Source organism: Mytilus galloprovincialis, chromosome 14 (assembly GCF_965363235.1).
Source record: "Mytilus galloprovincialis chromosome 14, xbMytGall1.hap1.1, whole genome shotgun sequence".
Taxonomy (NCBI): domain Eukaryota; kingdom Metazoa; phylum Mollusca; class Bivalvia; order Mytilida; family Mytilidae; genus Mytilus; species Mytilus galloprovincialis.
In genome coordinates, this window is record NC_134851.1 from 46,865,839 (window position 1) to 46,888,988 (window position 23,150).

General features: G+C 33.1%; 1 protein-coding gene across 3 annotated transcripts in view; it reads left to right on the plus strand.

The window, feature by feature from the left end:
• Positions 1-2,304: 2,304 nt before the first annotated feature.
• Positions 2,305-23,150, plus strand: part of LOC143059406 (beta-1,4-galactosyltransferase 1-like) — a 361,910-nt gene continuing 341,064 nt past the window's right edge. Inside the window, exons 1-8 of one of the 3 annotated variants that reach the window (XR_012973479.1) lie at positions 2,305-2,412; positions 4,227-4,537; positions 5,136-5,368; positions 7,014-7,201; positions 8,257-8,379; positions 9,323-9,418; positions 10,430-10,618; positions 11,603-12,912. Coding sequence is in view for 2 of the 3 variants with exons in the window: in XM_076232893.1 (XP_076089008.1) it covers positions 4,348-4,537; positions 5,136-5,368; positions 7,014-7,201; positions 8,257-8,379; positions 9,323-9,418; positions 10,430-10,618; positions 11,603-11,627 (1,044 nt within the window). In the remaining variant the exon portion in view is untranslated. Of the gene's footprint in view, positions 2,413-4,226; positions 4,538-5,135; positions 5,369-7,013; positions 7,202-8,256; positions 8,380-9,322; positions 9,419-10,375; positions 10,619-11,602; positions 17,830-23,150 lie in introns of those variants that run through there. The other 2 variants (XM_076232893.1, XM_076232895.1) reach the window with 2 other exon arrangements.

The following is a 23,150-nucleotide window of genomic DNA, read 5'->3' on the forward strand; positions in this document are numbered from 1 at the left end:
ATTGGTAATGGTACTATTCTCGGTCAGCTGTATTGGACCTCGACCCTACGGGTCTCGGCGAGGCCAAAACAGCAAACCTTGAATCTATACCAGTGCCAATACAGACACAACCAGTTAATAACACTATTATTTTCATGAAAATATTTATTTTCATGAAAATATTTATTTTCATCAGTAGTATTATTATACAGATGTCAATAGACAAGACAAGCTTACTGGATCGAGGCTCCCTGTCCGTTTTAGAATTGGGCCTCAAAAGGAATGTTAATACGATGATAGGTAATCACTGAAGCATGACTGGAGCGGCCCCCGCCTTTATAGAAAGTTCTGGATCTATTCCCGTCACACTTTCAATGGCAGATCCAGAAATTTTCATATAGGGGGAGGGGGCACTTAATGCATAAAAGGGGGCCCGCTCCAGTCCGGCTTTAATGATTCCCTAAATAATCAACCATTTTTTCTCTCACAAAAAAAGGGGAACAGGGTGACTATATTTTATTGTTATACGCAACTCTTTGAAATAAGGCTGAATATTATTCACCAAACTAGCACATATTTCCTACAGGTTTGGTATTTTTTTTCATACATAATATATTAGCTTGCAGAGGCAGATTTAGGGGGGGCAGGGGGTCCGGGCCCCCAATTAGAGAAAAAAAATTGGTTGCTTATATAGGGAATCACTGAAGCGTGACTAAATCGGGCCCCCTCTTAGCTATTAGTGGGCCCCCACTTATAAAAATTTCTGGATCCGCCACTGGCTTGTGGGTATATTTCCATTAAAAACATATATCTGCTATATTCCTTATCATAATTTTAAGGGCATACGATACAGTTTTGATCCCGTATTTAAAGTTTGATGAAAATTTCCATATAGGCTATTTTTTGTTTGATTAAATCAAATATGCAATAAAAAATATACCTTCATGTGCTACTTTTTGAGTTAAATGAGGTCAAAATTTTGTATATTTGCTCAAAATTAAGATTTGTGGTCGTATTTTCCCTTTCGAAAGAAAGACATAACTTTTTTGTTTTAAAAGATACACACAAATTGATTTTTGTTAAAGAATTTGTAATTTCTGTATTTTATAAGTATCCTAAAAAATTATGCATTTTTTATTCAGAAATAACTCATATTTATAAAATGGTCATGAATTCAACGTATTTTTTTGCTGTATATTTATCAAAATCAGTAAAAAAAAATTGCACTATTTACAGTTTTATAAAATTTGGTCCACATAATCTCCCTGCAAAATTAAACAAAATGTCGTTTTAAAAAATAGGGGTTCATGTAAAAGCAAGGATTTGTATAGTTAGAAGTCTAACTATACAAATCCTTGGTCAAAGTAAGTATTTTGTCAAAATTTTATTAAAATTAAACGAGCCAAATTAATTTTAGTGAAGTTATTGGGTACCACCTTAATTTGAATCCACAATCCAGTGGCATATGATTCTGTCTGTATCTGTATTTCCCACTTGTGTAATTAGGATGGGTACGTCACAGATTCCTTTCGGCTATTATGTGACGGGTTGGTCTGCGCACAATTAGTCGCGCTTACTGAGGAGTGCTGATTTAAACTCCTCGGTAGTAGTGGCGCACACTACTGAGTCTTCCAGATGGTTCCAGTTTATTGCAGTGCGCACAAAAATAGAGTTCTTGTATTGTTCTGTCTTACTGGTTGGAACTATGACCGCACGTTTGTTGTTGCGGACTTGGTGGTCTATAATGTTTTTGTTACAAAGTTATTATATGTTGTTGCTTTGATTTGTCTCTTTGGTCTTTGAAATTGGATTAAATCGTCGGGAGGAAGCGCTGGTATCTTCCCCTCAACCACTTTGAAAAAGAAGATCAGTCGTTGTTGTTGGCGTCTTGATTGTAATGACGGGAGTTGAAGTTCTTTTAGCATTTTTGTCATACATCCTTCCTCTCTTGATTTGTAGTCTTTGGTAATGAATCTAGCACCTCTCTTTTGTATGGATTCTAGTTTGTCAATGTCTTTTTGGGTATATGGGTCCCAAATAATTGATCCATACTCCATTATTGATCGTATGAGAGCTATATATGCTGTTTTACGGCATTCCATAGGACAGTGTTGTAGGTTCCTTCTAAGGAAGCCTAGGGTAGAACTGGCTTTGTTACACGTATTTGTTATTTGTTCTTTCCATTTAAGATCTTCTTGTGATTATCGTATCTATATAACTTGCACCTCATATAAGCCTATGTATCAGTACTAAAATATATTAAGCCCACAGAACACTCCGAATGATTGACCGTTTTTCGTTTTGGTGTGTTAATCCGGATAATTACCCGATGTTGGTTTAGATTTTACACATAACTAGAGTTGTCGCCCATGAATTGAGTCACAAACCAGTCAACAAAAACAAATTGAAAAAATAATCAGTGCATGGAACGTTGTAGGTCTTCTTAGAATATATCTAACATCTTCAATCCACATTCACCTTCTGTCCTTTCCTTGTTTTATTAACAATAAGTCTTTACATGCACCCTTTTTAAATTTCAAGCCCGTCCTATTTTTTTTTTTTAAAAGAAGCCTAAAACTGGTTGGGGAGGATCCTCATAAATGGAAACTTTCCATATTTATGGGTTTTGTGAAAATATATGGATCGTACCAGCGGGATTCAAAACCTCAATCTCAGGATCTTAAGACAGCCCTCTAACCAATCGAGCCAAGAAGATTTCCTAAACATAACATAGTCCGAGATTACTCTGACGTTCAACGGCTGTTTTGGCAGGCAAGCATCAGTCAGGGGACTTACTGAAATAAGTGATTTTTAAATCACCTTTTTGAGTAGCAAATTTGTGGTTTTGTCACAAATTGGGATTTTGTAGTTTTTTCCAAATTTTAAACACATAGGTTTAAATCATATTTTTTAATTAGTAAAATAAAAAAAATATGAACTTTTTTCTTCTTTTAAGTAGCAAGGTTTATGCCTTTGATGCTATCATTAAGCTGAAAATTATATTTCAGTTGAAAAAATGCTATAATAATGGCTTTACATAATGAACTGGTACTTTCTTTAAAGATTTTTCACAGCAGTGGGAGTATTTTTCCTGTAAAGTTCAAGGTTTCATCTTTCAGATTATGTAATAAAATTCTACTGTTCGCGATAAAAATTTCACTAAACATTAGAGTAATCTTGGACTAAACTCAACCATGAACCATTTACTGAGTTAGACTACCTTTATACCACTAGGTTTACAACAAGCTGCCTTCATAACGCAGCTTACATGTTAACTTCTGTCACAATGGTCTTTCATTGCAAAGACATATGTCAAAAGTACATGAAAAAATAGTTAAGTTTACTCGATACACCTTAACGCTATTTTGAAATCAAATATGTCCAGCTTGACCTGATAATCTGTCCCGCTTGAACTTTTGACAACACACAACAATCACTTTTCCATAATTTTTTGTGGCGTTAGATATTTTCTATTATGACGTCAAGATTTACAAAAACTTTTGTGATAGATACATGAGATATAAGAAGATGTGGTATGAGTGCAAATGATGTCCAGTAATAGTATTCATTCATTTGTCATGTATACAAAAATAATCTGCTGGAATAAGTCAATATTCAGATAATTCTACTGATCAATAGTGCATTACAATAGTTTGAAAAATGTTTTATGTGTGTCTAATTGATGAGAAAAATGTTATGTCTGATTGAACATGTTGAAGGTCATTTCTGGATTAAAGATATCTAATTATCTTTATTTCATCTTTCACGTCTTTATTTTTCAAAGGAAATAAACTATTTTTTCACTTCAGAAATAAATTGTTTCTTTTCAAGAAAGAACGAATCAAACAACACCCTCTCACCCTTGCCAAATAAAAGGAAAGCAAAGCAAAAGGGAGGTGAATGGTCAGTCACTCAGTGTCTCAAAGATGTCCACCTTTATGTCAGATAAAAATTATAAAAATCTGCAATGTCACATTATATTATTGTGTCAAATATTGGGCCGAACAAATAATTTAACATATATTCAAGATTATGGTAATACAGAAGACTATTAACAACTTGACTATTTGTTCAATTGTTTGCTCGGTCCAATTTATTTGACACAATAATATAAGCCATAATAAGGTGAGTTTACAGGGATGGGGTATACATAGTTTCAAAAAGTATCATATTAACTAATGTATTGTAAAGTAATCATTATATCATCAATAGTAAATATTGAAGTTTATTTATTGGTATTTTTTCAGATCATGCTAGATGATGCTACCTGTTACTGGTTTGAAATATCCTAAGAATAGATTTCAATGGAGTAATACAAGGGGCAAAGAAACAGCATAAATCTTGCATCATTGAAAAGAAAGATACAAAATGTTCCTCGCAAGCTTGAAAAAATATGCTTTTTTCTCTGTATCAACAATTTATTTTGCGATGTTGTTTTTCTCCTTGGTTAATTATAAAGACCATTGCATCTTTACACATCCAAAAACACTTTTGGACTTCAGTCATAAGTCTGCCTCTGAAGTGCTGGATATATGCCAACCAAAACTAGAAAATCTAGGTAAGAATTTGTGTACCAATATTATATACAGTGCAAAATGATGTTCTTGCTAATGGTAGACAAAACTATAGTTCTGTTTCCTACTTCCTTACCCACAAAAATACCATAACGAATATGAATTGTATACACGTAGTGACGTACCATGATTTTTGGTTATTCTTTTTAAGTTTATCAAATGAATGTCTATGAAAGTCCAAAACATATATATATACATGTATATCTATATGTGCAAATGATGTATGTACATGTACATACATATGATGGAATTTATTTTAAAATATTTTTCAAAACAAAATTTGGTGGCATCACTTTCACTGTGGTGTTATTAAACAACGATAACTATCAAACCTAAGGTAATTACAACTTACAGAAATAAATGCCAGAGGAAACTAAACAAATAGGTTTGAATAAGTACATTGACTCTTGCAAATTTTGAAAAGCTTTATCTTAATATTATTGATTTGAAAGCAAAAGAATCAAAACTTTAAAAATTCATAGTCAAAATTAGAAATTTATTTTCTAACCAAACCACCAGTTCATAGTAATTTGTTTTGATCTAATGTTAAATATTCTTTTAAACCAGTTTTATTTCTTTCAGATGTGACCAATATAGACATTGTAAATGCATTCCCTATACCAGAATTAGCTGAGAAGTATCCATTTGTCAAGAAGGGTGGACACTTTAGCCCTAAAGATTGTAAATCATACCAAAAAGTAGCTATTATAGTGCCTTATAGAGACAGATTACATCATCTGAAAATCTTATTGAACAGACTACATCCTATGTTATTTAAGCAACAGATAGAATACAGAATATTCATCATTGAACAGGTTTGAATATACATATTTATATAAATAAAACAGAATATACATAAGAGAGATCAAGACTAGAGGATATCTGGTTTTTTAGCTCACCTGACTTGAAAGGTCAAGTGAGCTTTTCTCATCACTTGGCGTCCGTCGTCCGTCGTCCGTAAACTTTTACAAAAATCTTCTCCTCTGAAACTACTTGGCCAAATTCTACCAAACTTGGCCACAATCATCCTTGGGGTATCTAGTTTAAAAAATGTGTGGCGTGACCCATCAAACCTACCAAGATGGCCGCCATGGCTAAAAATAGAACATAGGGGTAAAATGCAGTTTTTGGCTTATAACTCAAAAACCAAAGCATTTAGAGCAAATCTGACAAGGGGTAAAATTGTTGATCAGGTCAAGATCTATCTGCCCTGAAATTTTCAGACGAATCGGACAACCTGTTGTTGGGTTGCTGCCTGTGAAATGGTTATTTTAAGGAAATTTTGCAGTTTTTGGTTATTATCTTGAATACTATTATAGATAGAGATAAACTGTTAACAGCAATAATGTTCAGCAAAGTAAGACCTACAAATAAGTCAACATGACCAAAATGGTCAGTCGACCCCTTAAGGAGTTATTGCCCTTTATAGTAAATTTTTAACAACTTTTCGTCATTTTTTGTTACTTTTCTAAAAATCTTCTTCTCTGAAACTACTTTGCCAAATTTAACCAAACTTGGCCACATTCATCATTGTGGTTTACAGTTTATAAAATGTGTCCGATGACCCAGCCTACCAAACAAAATGGCCGACATGGCTAAAATTAGAACATAGTGGTAAAATGCAGTTTTTGCTTTGTATCTTTGAAACTAAGACATTTAGGGAAAATCTTTCAAGTTGTAATGTCCATCAGAATAAGATATATCCCCTCACAAATTTTCAATTGAGTTGCTGCCCTAAAATTGGTGATTTTAAGGAAATTTTGTAGTTTTTGGTTATTATCTTGAATACTATTATAGATAGAGATAAACTGTAAACAGCAATAATGTTCAGCAAAGTAAGATCTACAAATAAGTCAGCATGATCAAAATTGTTAGAGGAGTTATTGCCCTTTATAGTCAATATTGAACAACTTTTCGTCATTTTTGTAACTTGTATAAAAATCATTTCTAAAACTACTTGGCCAAATTTAACCAAACTTGGCCACAATCATAATACTAGGGTATCTTTTTTTTTAAAAAGTGTCTAATGACCCCGCCTACCAACGAAGATGGCCAACATCTGTAAACACATTAACAGGTGAGCGACACAGGCTCTTGAGAGCCTCTAGTTTTTAAAATCAGAGATCCAAATTGAGTAGGTGCAGGGAGATAACTCTGTAAAAATCAGCTGAATGTTTTAATCATGTTCTATAGTTATTTTTCAGGGGAATTTAGGATTAACCCATAATGGGTCTTAGGAATTAGTGATTAATTTTTTAGGGTCCAATAAAGAATGCATTATTTTTGAGAGAAGTCAGGATTACTTCCACACCTCACTTTATTTTCACGATTAAAACTTGCACTAAAAGGACTGTTTTTATCATGTTTACCACCATGAAGCATTGTTAAGGAAGATATTGTTTCTTTGCATTAAAAAAATTCTTGAATGGATGATATATGTTAAACACTTTTATTTTACAGTCAGGAAATGATCGTTTTAATAGAGGAAAGTTAATGAATGTAGGATTTACAGAAGCTTTGAAATATGAAAACTTTGATTGTTTCGTCTTCCATGATGCTGACCTACTTCCAGAAAATGATAAAAATCTGTACCTTTGTGATAACAATGTCAGGCATCTGTCGTCTGCTATAGATGAAATGAGATATCAGTAAGTATAACTGTTGATTCATTAGTTTTGGGGGGACCAATTTTCGTAGATTGAGGTAAAATTGTATTTTCATGGATATTTGATGTCGTTGTTTTGCAAAAGTATACATATAACCACAAAGCATATTTGTACTTCATTTAAAATTAAAATTTGTGTTTTCCTTGTACTCACGAAATCAACAAAAATTGGTATTCAATGAATAATAATGAATCCACTGTACCAGTACTTTGTCATAATATCAATTATTAATGAGGGGACTTTGTGTGACTGAGTGGCATAAGTAGTGGGTCTCATTGGGGTCTAAGCGTGACGTGGGTTTGCCGATTTTTTGTAAGCGGGACACGTGAAAGTCAAATTATTGTGTCGTGAAAACGGGAAATGAGGTCTAGCGGGACCCGGGAAATGACAAAAAAATGAGAATTGCTTACGAACATAGTGTAAGCGGGATACAGGAATCTGACAAAACAGTAAGCGGGATACAGGATCGGAACCCCCCAATGAGACCACTTAATTAGTCCAACAATTCTATCATCAGCCAGTCAACTCTTATTTTGTGGGTTTAAATTCAGCATGGAGTAGTTGCACTCAACTTCAGTCTCCATTGACTAGGATTGTCAGTTTTCCCACCAAAGGTCTGTGGTTTTCTTGAAGCACTCTGGCTTTCTCCACAAATAAAAACTGACTGCCATGAAAAAGAACAATAGTTTTGAATGTGACATTAAACACCAATCAATTATGAATATAATAAAACAATTACTGTACAGGTAAAATATTAAAATGAATTTTTAATTCATCCTAAAAAAAAAGGTGATTAGAGTTCTGACAGTTAATATTTATTATTCCTTTTGCTATGTACATTGTAGTACAGTTTAATTCAGTTCTAGGCACTCCAGTTTGAGGAACGACTATTGTTATTTAAAGAATGACAGTAATATTTTTTCTGGCTATGAAGAAATAACATAAAAAAAAATGTGATGCACACTGAATAACCCGCATAGTATTATTTCAAAAAACAATAAGCAAATTGCTTGTAATCCTGTTTAATTACTTTGTAGTGTTATGTATTACAACTATGCTGGAGGCGTGGTTGCCACAAAAAAGGAGACATTTGTCAGAATAAATGGTTTTGCTAACTCTTACTGGGGATGGGGTAATGAAGATGATGATTTCTCAGCAAGGTAAGAATAAAGGAGACAGAGAAAACATTTATAGTTTTGTTTTAAATTTTCTGATAAAAAAATAAGGAGATATGGTATAATTGCCAATGAGACAACTATCCACCAGTGTTCAAATGAAGTGGATGTAAGTAAGATTATTTAATATAAAAAAGATGTGGTATGATTGCCAATGAGACAACTCTCCACAATAGAAGTTTGATTAATAAAGAGTAAATTTAAATATACAGAACTGTTTAGGGTATACTTGATAAATGTGTTTACTAAAGACTATCTTTAGGCCATGAAGGTTTCAAAAGATTTATTTTTCATTCAAGTCACACCCTTGAAGGCTATTAAGGAAATATGGCTGTTAATACCAATTACTTTACTAACATTGAAATGTTAAAAGTTAAACAGTCAATGTAATATTCTGTAAAAGTTCTATAATAAAAAATCTTTTTATTTGCTTTATTAATGTGGATTTATTCAATTTTCATTGAAGGAGGAAAACTTATACTTCATGATATTTGATTCAGTGGTTTTGCAAAAGTCTGGATATAACCCTTATGAACATTTGTAATTTATTGAAGATTTAAGGTGGTACATAACACTTTCACTAAAATTAATTTGGCTCGTTTAATTTTCATAAAATTTTGACAAAGTATACACTTTGACCCTTTAACAAGTATATAAAAATTTTAAAAATTTTGAACCAACCGTTTTGTCAGAAAAATTACACTGGTTATATAGTACTTTGACAAACAAAAATTTTGATCATTGAGAAGCTTTTAATATTCCCTTTACAACACAACGTAATTAAGCTGATTTTACAGAGTTATCTCCCTGTAGTGTTAGGTACCACCTTAAGTTGAAGGTTCACTTGTACCAAGGAAATCCACAAAAAATTGGTATCCAATGAAACGTATGAATCTTCAGTATATTAGAAAAATATGCCGTATTTCAGATTACAATCTTCAGGAATTTTATTGACGAGGCCACCTGAGTATATAGGGAGGTTTAAGATGGTCAGACATAAAAAGGAAACCAGATCTGAACATGGGTTTGTGTATTTATATTTAAAAAAACCTTATGTGGAATAGCTCTATGAAAGTAAGGAGGTGTGGGATGGTTGCCTTTAAATCAACTATCCTTCAAAGTTTACATAGATATAGGAAGATGTGGTAGTAGTGCCAATGAGACAACTCTCCATCCAAATAACAATTTATAAAAGTAAACCCTTACAGGCCAAGGTACGGCCTTCAACACGGAGCCTTGGATCACTCGAAACAGCAAGCTATAAATGGTCATAAAAATTACTAGACGTGTAAAACCATTCAAACAAGAAAACAAACCAACGGTCTAATCTATATGAAAAATTGCAATTGTGTCGCCTTCAACAATTAGAAAAATCCATACCGTATAGGCCGCTTTAAAAGGACCTTAAATGAACATTATGAAAAATATGAAACATTTTAAGGTGGTACCCAACACTTGCACTAAAATTGATTTGGCTCGTTTAATTTTCATAAAATTTTGTCAAAGTACTTACTTTGACCCTTTAACAAAAATATAAAAATTCCAAAATTTTTTAACCAACCGTTTTGTCAGAAATATTACACTGGAAATATTACAGCAGTTTGACAAACACCAATTTTGATCATTGAGAAGCTTAATATTCCTTTTACAACACAACGCAATTAAAACATTTAGCTGACTTTACAGAGTTATCTCCCTGTAGTGTTAGGTACCACCTTAAATCAGAAAACTAGTGGCTTATAATATGCTTCATTTATTTTAGTGGGTACCAATTTTCATGGTTTGAGGAAAACTTGCATATTCCTGGATATTTTATGGTTTTGGAAAAGCCTGCAAATTTTCATGTAGAAAATTTTTATTTCTTGGACATTTAAATTCATGATTCCCCTGTACCCATTAAAATAGATAGCCACAGTATGAAGCATTCCTTGAGGGTTTTCATACAATGAAAGTAGCAGTAACCTCTTTAATGTATTTGTAGTTATGAAGCATTCCTTTGGGGTATTAGCAGTTACATGTTTTAATGTAATTACAGTTATGAAGCATTCCTTGGTTGGAGAGGTAGATGGCACAAAGATGGACTGAACTCACCTAAAACAATGAATTATTCTGTGATTAGTAAACATGATGAACTTCTTTATACAAATATTACTGTAGATTTAGGACCTTCTAAAGGTCACATGGTTAATCCAGCAGAAGATACCACAAAAGAATCTACACTTTGGTAAGAGTATATAAATAAAGTAACTAAAAAGTCAGAAAAAATGAAGGGTCTGTGTGCTTGTTTTCGAGATATAAATCATTGAAAATTTGGCAGGAAATAAATCTGTTTAAATTTTTCATTTATTTAACATTGGCACCTTTTTTCTTTCAAAAACGTTAAAGAAATAACAAGAATGTAATAAACATGATAAATTAATGAAAAGAAAAGTAGGGGTTATTTGGCAAATTTTTTACTGGCACTACAGGATTCTGAATGTCTGACAAAATGTCAATAACAAATTATATAAAGAGAACATCCTTATATTAAATCATCACAATTGTTCTTCTTTTGATGTCATACTGTAATTTAGTATCTTACAGTAACTTTACATTTTTTTGGGGGGGGGGGGGGGGGGTGGGGGGGGGGGTTACTGGTTTTGTTCAAAATACAACTGAGGTTGCAATTTCAATTGTGACCTTATCTTTTAAGGCTTGAGCACATACAACCAATGTTTTATTGGAATAAGAACATGGCTTTGTTTTCAAAGCAAAGGAAAAATGCTGAATTACAATAAGCAATAACTCTTCACATCTGAATTATTGAAAATGATAATTTTTTTCATTTTTTTTATTACAGCAGGCACTGGAAAGTTGAATAACACACACAATTTGCCCACAATATTTTGCATCAAGATAACAAAGTGGAGTTTATTTGTAGTTGTAGTATTTGTATTTTATAAACTGAATTATTTCTCTTCTCATAGTTGTTGGTAGTATATATCTCAAATTATAAATGTAGGTGTCATATAGTGGTATATTGTTCATATCAATTAAATATTCTGACATATTTCTATGATTCATGTTGAAAATTGCAAACCTATGAAATTATTCTGTTATTTCAAGTTACCAAGATTAATAAGACAATTAAAAATTTCAATTAAACACATATCTATTAAATTGATAAATTATATAATAACAGTAAATCTCATTTATTTTTTATTTTCAGGTTTTTGAGATTTTATTTCCCATAAGGTCTTTGTAAAGGAGATAGATATCTTGTGAATTACAAGGAAGATTATACAAGAACACTATTTAAAGTGATGGAGAGGCATGATTGTACATTAGAAAGAAGTGAAAATCTGATGTTTTATACTTGAAAGGAGATGATGTTAAAGTACAATTCTGTGTTGCATGCACATGATGAATAGAAGAAGGGCATTACATAAGCCATGGTGCTTGAAGGTAGACATGACAGTTTTTTGTACCTGTACATGAAGAATAGAATATATATATTCATTTAAGTTACACATGTGAATAGTGGTACTTTCAAGGTCAGTTTTTTTAAATGGTAATACTTCAGCTGATGTAGGTGGTGTTTTGTTGACCATGGTTTTCTTGAAATTTTACGTGAGTCTAGTTCAGGGATGGGGTCGATTACGTTTAAATGTAATTGATTAACTTACAATTACTTTGCTAATAAACTCTAGTTTTCGCCATAAACAATTTCTAGGGATATTTAAAAATTTACCATGCACACACCTTGTTTTAATATTGAAAAACATATTTCAAGATCATAACACAGTGAAGATTGGACTGCCCCATCTAAGGACAAAATTGCCAAACAAATCCTAAATCAAAAATATAGATTGAAATAAGGTACTGTAGTAGGTACTGTATAGTCCACACCTTTTTTACCCAAAATATTTACTTGCGTATTACACACAACTGTAGAGGGGTTTTAATTTTATTTTTTTTACTGTTTAGCTGTTGTGTTTGTACTTTTTGTCTCTGATACTAATGGTAAACAAATGTTGGCGCTATTAGTTTCTGCTATTTTTAAAAACAAGTACTCAGTTAGATTGTTAAAACCCTCAAATGAGTAAAATTACAGTTATGATGTTATTAGTTATCAAAGGTACCAGGATTATAGTTTAGTACGCCAGACGCGCGTTTCGTCTACATAAGACTCATCAGTGATGCTCATATCAAAATATTTATAAAGCCAAACAAGTACAAAGTTGAAGAGCATTGAGGATCCATGTTATTGGTAGCTTGCTGGTTACAAGTGCCATTGTTGTCTTTTATGTCTGCATGTTTTTAAACTTGAAAGACAGAAAAATCTTATGGAAGACTATTTTACCTATTAGGAATAAGAGCAGCATCTATACATTTAGTGTAATTATTTGATTGGTCGCTATTTTTTTTTCAATTAGATTTCTAATGACAATGTAAAATGTATATAATTGTTATCAGTCATGGTAAATTGAAACTCATTCAGTCTTTAAGTGAAGCAGAGTAGCAGCAATTACTCTTTTAGTATGTATATCTTCATTATTAATAACAAGTATTCTTCTACTGAGGTATCGAGTACCTAAGCTGTAGTTCGGGAAATATTTTAGATTTTTTGGTCTTGAACTTACTACTTTATTTGGCTTTTTTACTTTTTTATTTGAGCATCACTGACTAGTCTTTTGTAGACAAAACACTAGTCTGGTGTACAAAATTTTAATCCTGGTATCTCTGATGAGTATATTTATTCTGATAATGCAATTTTTTATAGAACAATATTTTATAGTGAAAGCCATTTTGTTACATAACACAGGAATTTGAGTTGCTGTTTATGTTTTTATACGGCCGCAAAATAAATTTTGCGTCATAAAATGGTATGATGTTGTTGTCGTCTGCGTCATCGGGGTCGTCTGAAGACGCATTTAGTTTCCGGATAATAACTTCAATTTAAGTTAATGGATCTCTATAAATTTTTAACAGAAGGTTCAATAGCATTAAAGAAAGGTTGGGATTGACATTGTGGTTTGTGGTCCCAATAGTTTAGGATTTAGGGGCCAAAAAAGGGCCCAAATGAGCATGTTTATGACCTCACAAGGGAGGTTTGGTTTGATTTTGGGAGTTTTATTTCAAACAATTTAGGAATGAGGGGCAAAAAGGGCCCAAATAAGCATTTTTCTTGGTTTTCGTGCAATAACTTTATCATAAGTGAATAAAAATCTATGAGTCTATGACATTTAAACACAAGGTTGATAACCATAAAAAGGAAGATTGATTTTGGGAGTTTTGGTCGCATTAGTTTAAGAATTAGGGGCCAAAAGGGTCAAAAATTGAACTTGAATTATTGGGGTTCTTTGATATGCCGAATCTTACTGTGTATTAAGAATCTTAATATTTAGTCCCATTTTCAAATTGGTCTACATTAAGGTCTAAAGGGTTCAAAATTGAACTTTATTAGATTTCTTCAAAAATTGAATTCTTGGGGTTCTTTGATATGCTGAATCTAAGCATGTATTTTGATTTTGGATATTGGACCATAATAGGTAAATTTCCAATTTAAAAGTTTTTAAGGTTAAGTTCTTAGGCCACATTCATTCTGTATCAGAAACCTATGTTGTGTCAACTATTTAATCACAATCCAAATTCAGAGATGAAGTGTCCAAGTGTTCAGGGTTCGACTTCTGCGGTAGTAATAAGCTGTGCCCTGCGGAGCACCTGGTCAAAAACTGTCATTGGTGCAATTTATGAATGCGAATCTCTATTTTATTATGTTGATATATGTTTAAATAACAATTACTTTAAAAAAAAAACTTGTCTGTGTATTGTAAATAATGTAAAACTTAGGAACTTTTGTCATTTGATGGTGCAATTTAATTACATGTTTTAATGAACAATGACATCTTTATAAAACGTTTGAGTTTTATTTATTTAAATGTGACTTGAGAGTTGTTTGGTACAACAAGAAAGTGTTTTAATGAATTATTTATAAATGATTTGTTTTTATTAAATTACTGTTTTTATTTAAACTATTTTATCTAAATGTGTACATGAATAACAGTAAGACTACAGCAAATCTTTTGTATTTTTCATGTATTATCTTAAACGATATAAATATTGTTCATTTTCAACCCTCAATCGTTTATATACGACGCTTTGCTGCTCAGGAAATTTGACCATCTTTCAGCTGCTATTTAAAACAACTAACTCACTGAATATCTGTTACTAAGCAAAAAAAACCCAAATGTTGTGAAATAAATTTGCATTTACAGTGAAATAATTATCAGTTTTAGGGTTGTAGTTTAATTTCAGATTTCCTATTTCTATATTTACACCATTGAGACTCTTTTTGTAATTTCTTTGAAGAAAACAGTTTTTTTTAATAGGGTGCAACTTGAATCTTTTTCTGTTGTTTCAGATGTACTCAGAATTCAAACTATTTTTTTATGCTGCTTAAATATGAAATCTGCAGGGATCCTACACATAAGTTGTTATCCATCCTTTTGATGTGTAGGAGCTTTTGATTTTTCCATTTGATAAGGAACTTTCTGTTCAGTATTTCAGTGTTTGGTATTTTTTCTTAGGTAAAGATTGCATGAAATGCAATCAAAACCTTATTGGACTGGCTTGATATCTAAATCTTCCAAGGCTTATCACTACCTTTTTGATACACAAAATATAGTGCATTGATCATAACATTCTGTACATCTTATCCATGAACATTTCCAGAAATTTATCCATGCTCAGATATTCAAGGCACAACATGATGTTACACTTTCCTAGAAAATGACATAACTTTTGCAAGGTGAAGGAATCTTATATCTGTTTAAAACAAAATAATGATGTCATTGTTAAAGTCATCTTAAGAATTGCTGTTAAATTAACTGCAACCAATGCAATATTTAATTTTACTTCCTACTGATAAATTGAAGCAATATTTACCGTTCAGTGCTTACAGGCACTTTGATTGTGACTTTACTTTTTACCTGAATCAGTTTTGAACAAGATATTGTGTTATGGCATAGTACATTTTTCCTTGACGATAAGTTCTAAACAATGACCTTTACTTATCTGTTTTGGCCTTTTTACCTTTTTAGCTCACCTGGCCCGAAGGGCCAAGTGTGCTTTTCTCATCACTTGGCGTCCGGCGTCCGGCGTCCGTCGTCCGTCGTCCGTTGTCGTCGTCATCCGTCGTTAACTTTTACAAAAATCTTCTCCTCTGAAACTACTGGGCTAATTTCAACCAAACTTGGTTACAATCATCATTGGGGTATCTAGTTTAAAAATTGTGTCCGGTGACCCGGCCAACCAACCAAGATGGCCACCATGGCTAAAAATAGAACATAGGGGTAAAATGCAGTTTTTGACTTATAACTCAAAAACCAAAGCATCTAGAGCAAATCTGACATTGGGGTAAAACTGTTTATCAGGTCAAGATCTATCTGCCCTGAAATTTTCAGACAAATCGGACAACCCGTTGTTGGGTTGCTGCCCCTGAATTAGTTATTTTATGGAAATTTTGCAGTTTTTGCTTATTATCTTGAATATTATTATAGATAGAGATAAACTGTAAACAGCAATAATGTTCATCAAAGTAAGATTTACAAATAAGTCAACATGACCGAAATGGTCAATTGACCACTTTAGGAGTTATTGCCCTTTATAGTCAATTTTTAACCATTTTTCGTAAATCTTAGTAATCTTTTACAAAAATCTTCTCCTCTGAAACTACTGGGCCAAATTTATCCAAACTTGGCCACAATTATCTTTGGGGTATTTTGTTTAAAAAATGTGTCCGGTGACCCGGCCAACCAACCAAGATGGCCGCCACGGCTAAAAATAGAACATAGGGGTAAAATGCAGTTTTTGGCTTATAACTCAAAAACCAAAGCATTTAGAGCAAATCTGACATTGGTAAAATTGTTTATCAGGTCAAGATCTATCTACCCTGAAATTTTCAGATGAATCTGACAACCTGTTGTTGGGTTGCTGCCCCTGAATTGGTAATTTTAAGGAAATTTTTCTGTTTTTGGTTATTATCTTGTATATTATTATAGATAGAGATAAACTGTAAACAGCCATTATGTTCAGCAAAGTAAGATTTACAAATAAGTTGACATGACCGAAATGGTCAGTTGACCCCTTTAGGAGTTATTGCCCTTTATAGTCAATTTTTAACCATTTTTCGTAAATCTTAGTAATCTTTTACAAAAATCTTCTCCTCTGAAACTACTGGGCCAAATTAATCCAAACTTATCCACAATCATCTTTGGGGTATCTAGTTTAAAAAATGTGTCCGATGACCTGGCCATTCAACCAAGATGGCCACCATGGCTAAAAATAGAACATAGGGGTAAAATGCAGTTTTTGGCTTATAACTCAAAAACCAAAGCATTAAGAGCAAATCTGACATGGGGTTAAACTATTTATCAGGTCAAGATCTATCTGCCCCGAAATTTTCAGATGAATCGAACAACCCGTTGTTGGGTTGCTGCCCCTGAATTGGTAATTTTAAGGAAATTTTGCTGTTTTTGGTTATTGTCTTGAATATTATTATAGATAGAGATAAACTGTAAACAGCAATAATGTTCAGCAAAGTAAGATTTACAAATAAGTCAACATGAACGAAATGGTCAGTTGACCCCCTAAGGAGTTATTGTCCTTTATAGTCAATTTTCAACAATTTTTATAAAATTTGTAAATTTTTACTAACATTTTCCACTGAAACTACTGGGCCAAGTTCATTATAGATAGAGATAATTGTAAGCAGCAAGGATGTTCAGTAAAGTAAGATGTACAAACACATCACCATCACCAAAATACAATTTTGTCATGAATCCATCTGCTTCCTTTGTTTAATAGTCACATAGACCAAGGTGAGCGACACAGGCTCTTTAGGGCCTCTAGTTTGGATTTGAGCGTCACTGATGAGTCTTTTGTAGACAAAATGCGCGTCTGGTGTATATACAAAATTTAGTCCTGGTTTCTATGATGAGTTAATTGATACAACACTAACTTATTTTATCTTTATTCCCTTTTTAGCTCACCTGGCCCAAAGGGCCAAGTGAGCTTTTCTCATCACTTGGCGTCCGGCGTCCGGCGTCGTCCGGCGTCGTCGTCGTCGTCGTCCTGCGTTAACTTTTACAAAAATCTTCTCCTCTGAAACTACTGGGCCAAATTTAACCAAACTTGGCCACAATCATCATTGGGGTATCTAGTTTAAAAAATGTGTCCAGTGACCCGGCCAACCAACCAAGATGGCCGCCATGGCTAAAAATAGAACATAGGGGTAAAATGCAGTTTTTGGCTTATAACTCAAAAACCAAAGCATTTAGAGCAAATCTGACATGGGGTAATATTGTTCAACAGGTCAAGATCTATCTGCCCTGAAATTTTCAGTTGAATCGGACATTTCGTTGTTGGGTTGCTGCCCCTGAAATGGTAATTTTAAGGAAATTTTGCTGTTTTTGGTTATTATCTTGAAAATTATTATAGATAGAGATAAACTGTAAGCAGCAATAATGTTCAGCAAAGTAAGATCTACAAATAAGTCAACATGATCAAAATGGTCAGTTGACCACTTTAGGAGTTATTGCCCTTTATAGTCAATTTTTAACCATTTTTCGTAAATCTTAGTAATCTTTTAGAAAAATCTTCTCCTCTGAAACTACTGGGTCAAATTTAACCAAACTTGGCCATAATTATCATTGGGGTATCTAGTTTAAAAAATGTGTCCGGTGTCCCGCCCAACCAACCAAGATGGCCGCCATGGCTAAAAATAGAACATAGGGGTAAAATGCAGTTTTTGGCTTATAACTCAAAAACCAAAGCATTTAGAGCAAATCTGACACACAGTAAAATTGTTCATCAGGTCAAGATCTATCTGCCCTGAAATTTTCAGATGAATCAGACATTCCTTTGTTGGGTTGCTGCCCCTGAAATGGTAATTTTAAGGAAATTTTGCTGTTTTTGGTTATTATCTTGAATATTATTATAGATAGAGATAAACTGTTAACAGCAATAATGTTCAGCAAAGTAAGATCTACAAATAAGTCAACATAACCAAAATGGTCAGATGACCACTTTAGGAGTTATTGCCCTTTATAGTCAATTTTTAACCATTTTTCGTAAATCTTATTTATCTTTTAGAAAAATCTTCTCCTCTGAAACTACTGGGCCAAATTTAACCAAACTTGGCCATAATCATCATTGGGGTATCTAGTTTAAAAAATCTGTCCGGTGACCCGGCCAACGAACCAAGATGGCCACCATGGCTAAAAATAGAACATAGGGATAAAATGCAGTTTTTGGCTTATAACTCAAAAACCAAAGCATTTAGAGCAAATCTGACATCGGGGGTAAAATTGTTCATTAGGGCAAGATCTATCTGCCCTGAAATTTTCAGATGAATCAGACATTCCGTTGTTGGGTTGCTGCCCCTGAAATGGTAATTTTAAGGAAATTTTGCTGTTTTTGGTTATTATCTTGAATATTATTATAGATAGAGATAAACTGTAAACCGCAATAATGTTCAGCAAAGTAAGATCTACAAATAAGTCAACATTACCAAAATGGTCAGATGACCACTTTAGGAGTTATTGCCCTTTATAGTCAATTTTTAACCATTTTTCGTAAATCTTAGTAATCTTTTAGAAAAATCTTCTCCTCTGAAACTACTGGGCCAAATTTAACCAAACTTGGCCATAATCATCATTGGGGTATATAGTTTAAAAAATGTGTCCGGTGACCCGGCCAACGAACCAAGATGGCCGCCATGGCTAAAAAAAGAACATAGGGGTAAAAGGCAGTTTTTGGCTTATAACCCAAAAACCAAAGCATTTAGAGCAATCTGCCATGTGGTAAAATTGTTTGTTAGGTCAAGATCTATCTGCCCTGAAATTTTCAGATGAATCGGACCACCCGTTATGGGGTTGCTGCCCCTGAATTGGTAATTTTAAGGAAATTTTGCAGTTTTTGGTTGTTATCTTGAATATTATTATAGATAGAGATAAACTGTAAACAGCAATAATGTACAGCAAAGTAAGAACTAAAAATAAGTCAGTATGACCAAAATAGTCAATTGACCCCCTAAGGAGTTATTGCCCTTCATAGTCAATTTTTAACAATTTTCTTAAAATTTGAAGATTTTCAATAACATTTTCCACAGAAAGTACTGTTATAGATAGAGATAATTGTAAGCAGCAAGAATGTTTAGTAAAGTAAGATCTACAAACACATCACCATCACCAAAACACAATATTGTCATGAATCCATCTGTGTCTATTGTTTGATATTCACATAGACCAAGGTGAGCGACACAGGCTCTTTAGAGCCTCTAGTTTATTTTTATAGAAACTTGCATTATTAATATGATGGTATTTTATATAATGTATTAAATTGTGATAATGTCAGGTAATGATATTTCTATGTACATTAAGTTTACTTTACAAAATAAAAAAAATAAGAATTATTAAGCTCTTTATTTTATGAATAAGTTTTTATTTTCAAAATATTTTGGACTCTCACTGCAGTAACATTTATTGTTAATATGCACATTTGATGCAGTTACAATAGTGTATATCATTAAGTTATTTTCAAGGTAATCGTGAAGTATTCATTCGTTGACATGGTCATGATTCATCGCAAAGATAAATGCAGATTTTTATCCTATGCAGCCATTCACACTGTTTTATTTTTGCTGCTATGCCCTCACATACATATGCATATTTTTATCAACAGACAGTCTTTAAATATACTTCCTGTTACTTTGTCCTTAGCTATAAGAAGATGTGGTATGACAGTGGCGGATCCAGCCATTTTTAAAAGGGGGTTCCTAACCCAGGATATAAGGGGGGTTCCAACTACAGGTCTCCATTCAAATGCATCGATCATCGAAAAAAAGAGGGTTCCAACCCCCAGAACCTCCCTCCCCCACCACCCCTGGATTCACGCCTGTATGAGTGCCTAGGAGACAATTCTCCATCTAAGTCACATCCTTATCTATGATTACCAAAGTCAGAGTAAATTATGTAAAATGTTAAAGGATGTTCTCTGCTCTGTTTCAAAATAGCAAGCTTTTTAAAAGACTGTTATAAATTGATAGTAAGCAAATAACGAAACTAAAAATGCAGAAAAAATGAAGGGTCCATGTGCTTTTTATTGAGATATAAGCCATGGAAAGTTTGGCTGGAAATGGTTCTCACTAGACTTTTTATCAATTTAACATTGGTACAATTTTCTTTCAAAAAGTATGAAAAAAATAACAAGGATTTTAGGATTTTTCGATATAAATTTTTAAACAACATTTAACTAAATTATGGAAAGAACAGTAGGGGTTAGTGGTAAAATTTGTTCAAGGCTCTACATGGATAAAACCAGAGGATTTGGAAAATCTGACAAAAATATTCAAAACAATAGGAGCAAATATCCTTAATACCAACCTCATTGTGTACAACTTATGTTCTAGAAAAGCTTTCATTGGGTAGACTTTCAGAGTGAAGAAAGCTCTATTAATAAATATGTATACACAACAAAATCCTGCATTGGAAGGTTTATTGCTGCATCAGGATTACTTATTATTGGGACGAACGATCTTGTTAGCAGCTGCTGATACTTCTGCTTTAAAAAAAACCCTTAACATTGAGTAAAAGAGAGAAGGACATTTTACCTTTAAAAGCTTCATTTTCATCAAGTGTGTTATTTGCAAGTATTTCTAACAGATTTTTACACATAAGCTTACTGGACTTTTTATGGTATACCATTGTCCGTTCGTCTGTCATCCCTTCGTTGACAACATGTCGGACCTTAACTCAAAAACGCTTAAACAGATTTGAATGAAGTTTTGGTCAATTGTTCATATCTTTTAATGTGACTACCTGTGGATTTTTATAAAATTTTGATTACGTTTCCAAGTTATGGGGTTTTATTCTATAAAAGAGGGGGATTTCCCAGTTTTCGAACAATGATTCGAGCTCCCTTTCATACTTAAGAAATGTTGAATTCTTCGTTCGTTTGTCCTCCTTCTGGTTATACATTTTGGTCAAGTCAGGTTAAAAATTCTGATCAAGAAACTTGTTGCTGTGCTGAAGTTGAAGTCCAATCAACTTGAAACTTAGTACTCATGTTCCCTATGATACATTCGTTCTAAATTTAATGTCACATTAGGGTTGAGACTATAATTTCACTGAAAAAAGAAAAGAAAATGATAGTGCTAGTGGGGGACCCGTGTGATATGGACTCATTCTTGTTTTTAAACTTCTGATATATATGTTATTGAGGAGAGTTAGATCTTTATTCCTTGAAAAAGTGACCAGCATATCATGTGCTCATGGTGCAGCTCTTTTTTTTCTGGTACAATCTGTAAGGTCAAAATAGGAAAGACTGACATATATACTGGCGACTATGATGAAAATGTCTACACAAAACACTTATAAGAGCAATTTGTGATTGACTGTTCTATTCCAGACTTGATGTAGATAGTTGCATGAATGATATAGGTTGAACCAGATGAAACAATATTAAAGTGTTTATATTCCTACTTGTCAGTTCAACATTATACCCCACTTTAGTGGTTTGGGTTATATTGCATTCCCCATATCTATCTATTAATGCATCCACCGCATGTTTCTATCGTACTTTTAACTACTACAGAACTTCTTATGCTCGTTAACTTCAAACTTAAATTTGCCTTTAACTTGTTTGATGCGACAGTCACTGGTGTGACTTCTCCAGACGAAATGCACGTCTGAGGTGCAATATTATGAGGCTGATATCAAATTGTTTCGTAACTGTCACTGCATGTATTACTCGATTTATTTCACTTGACTGGGCGGGGCTTAACCGGTTCGCTCATAATAAACCAGTCCATCTATAGATAGGTGTTTTAGGATAAACTCATCAATGAAGTGTCCAGTGATTCTTTTGTAAATTCCTTTGATGACACTGATAGGTGATTAGAAATCAACAATAATAATAACGGCAATCATCCTTATCACACACATCTTCAAATAGACTGTCCTAATGCAAATTAAAACGTAAGCTCCGCCCGATCAGTTGAAAAAACATTGGTAATACTACTGTAAGGATTAACTTCATTTTCAGTCTTCCGCTCTACAGTGACGGTTTTTCAATAATGTGGTAATTTTTCGAAAAACTATGAATTTTCTTATCCCAGGCATAGATTATCGTAGCCGTATTTGACACAACTTTTTGGAATTTTGGATTCTCAATGCTCTTCAATTTTGTACTTCTTTGGCTTTATAGATATTTTGATATGAGCGACATTGATTAGTCTTATGTAGACGAAACGCACGTCTTAAGTACTAAATTAACATCATGGTACCTTTGATAACTATTTACACTAATGGGTAGATGCCACTGCTGGTGAATGTTTCGTCCCCGAGGGTATCACCAGCCCAGTAGTCAACACTTCGGTGTTGACAAGAATATAAATAATGTGGTCATTTTTTTTTAATAATTTCCTGTTTATAAAACTTTGAATTTTTCGAAAAACTAAGGATTTTTCTTATCCCAGACATATAGTATCTTAGCCGTAATTTCGCACAACTTTTTGGAATTTTGGATCTCCAATCAACTTTGTACTTGTTTGGCTTTATAAATGTTTTGATATGACCGTCACTGACGAGTCTTATGTAGACGAAACGCGCGTCTGGCGTACTAAATTAACATCCTGGTACCTTTTATAACTATGTGTATAATGTGCATTTTTCAGATTTGCTAGCCACTTTCTTCCTTTTTTATGATACTTTGAA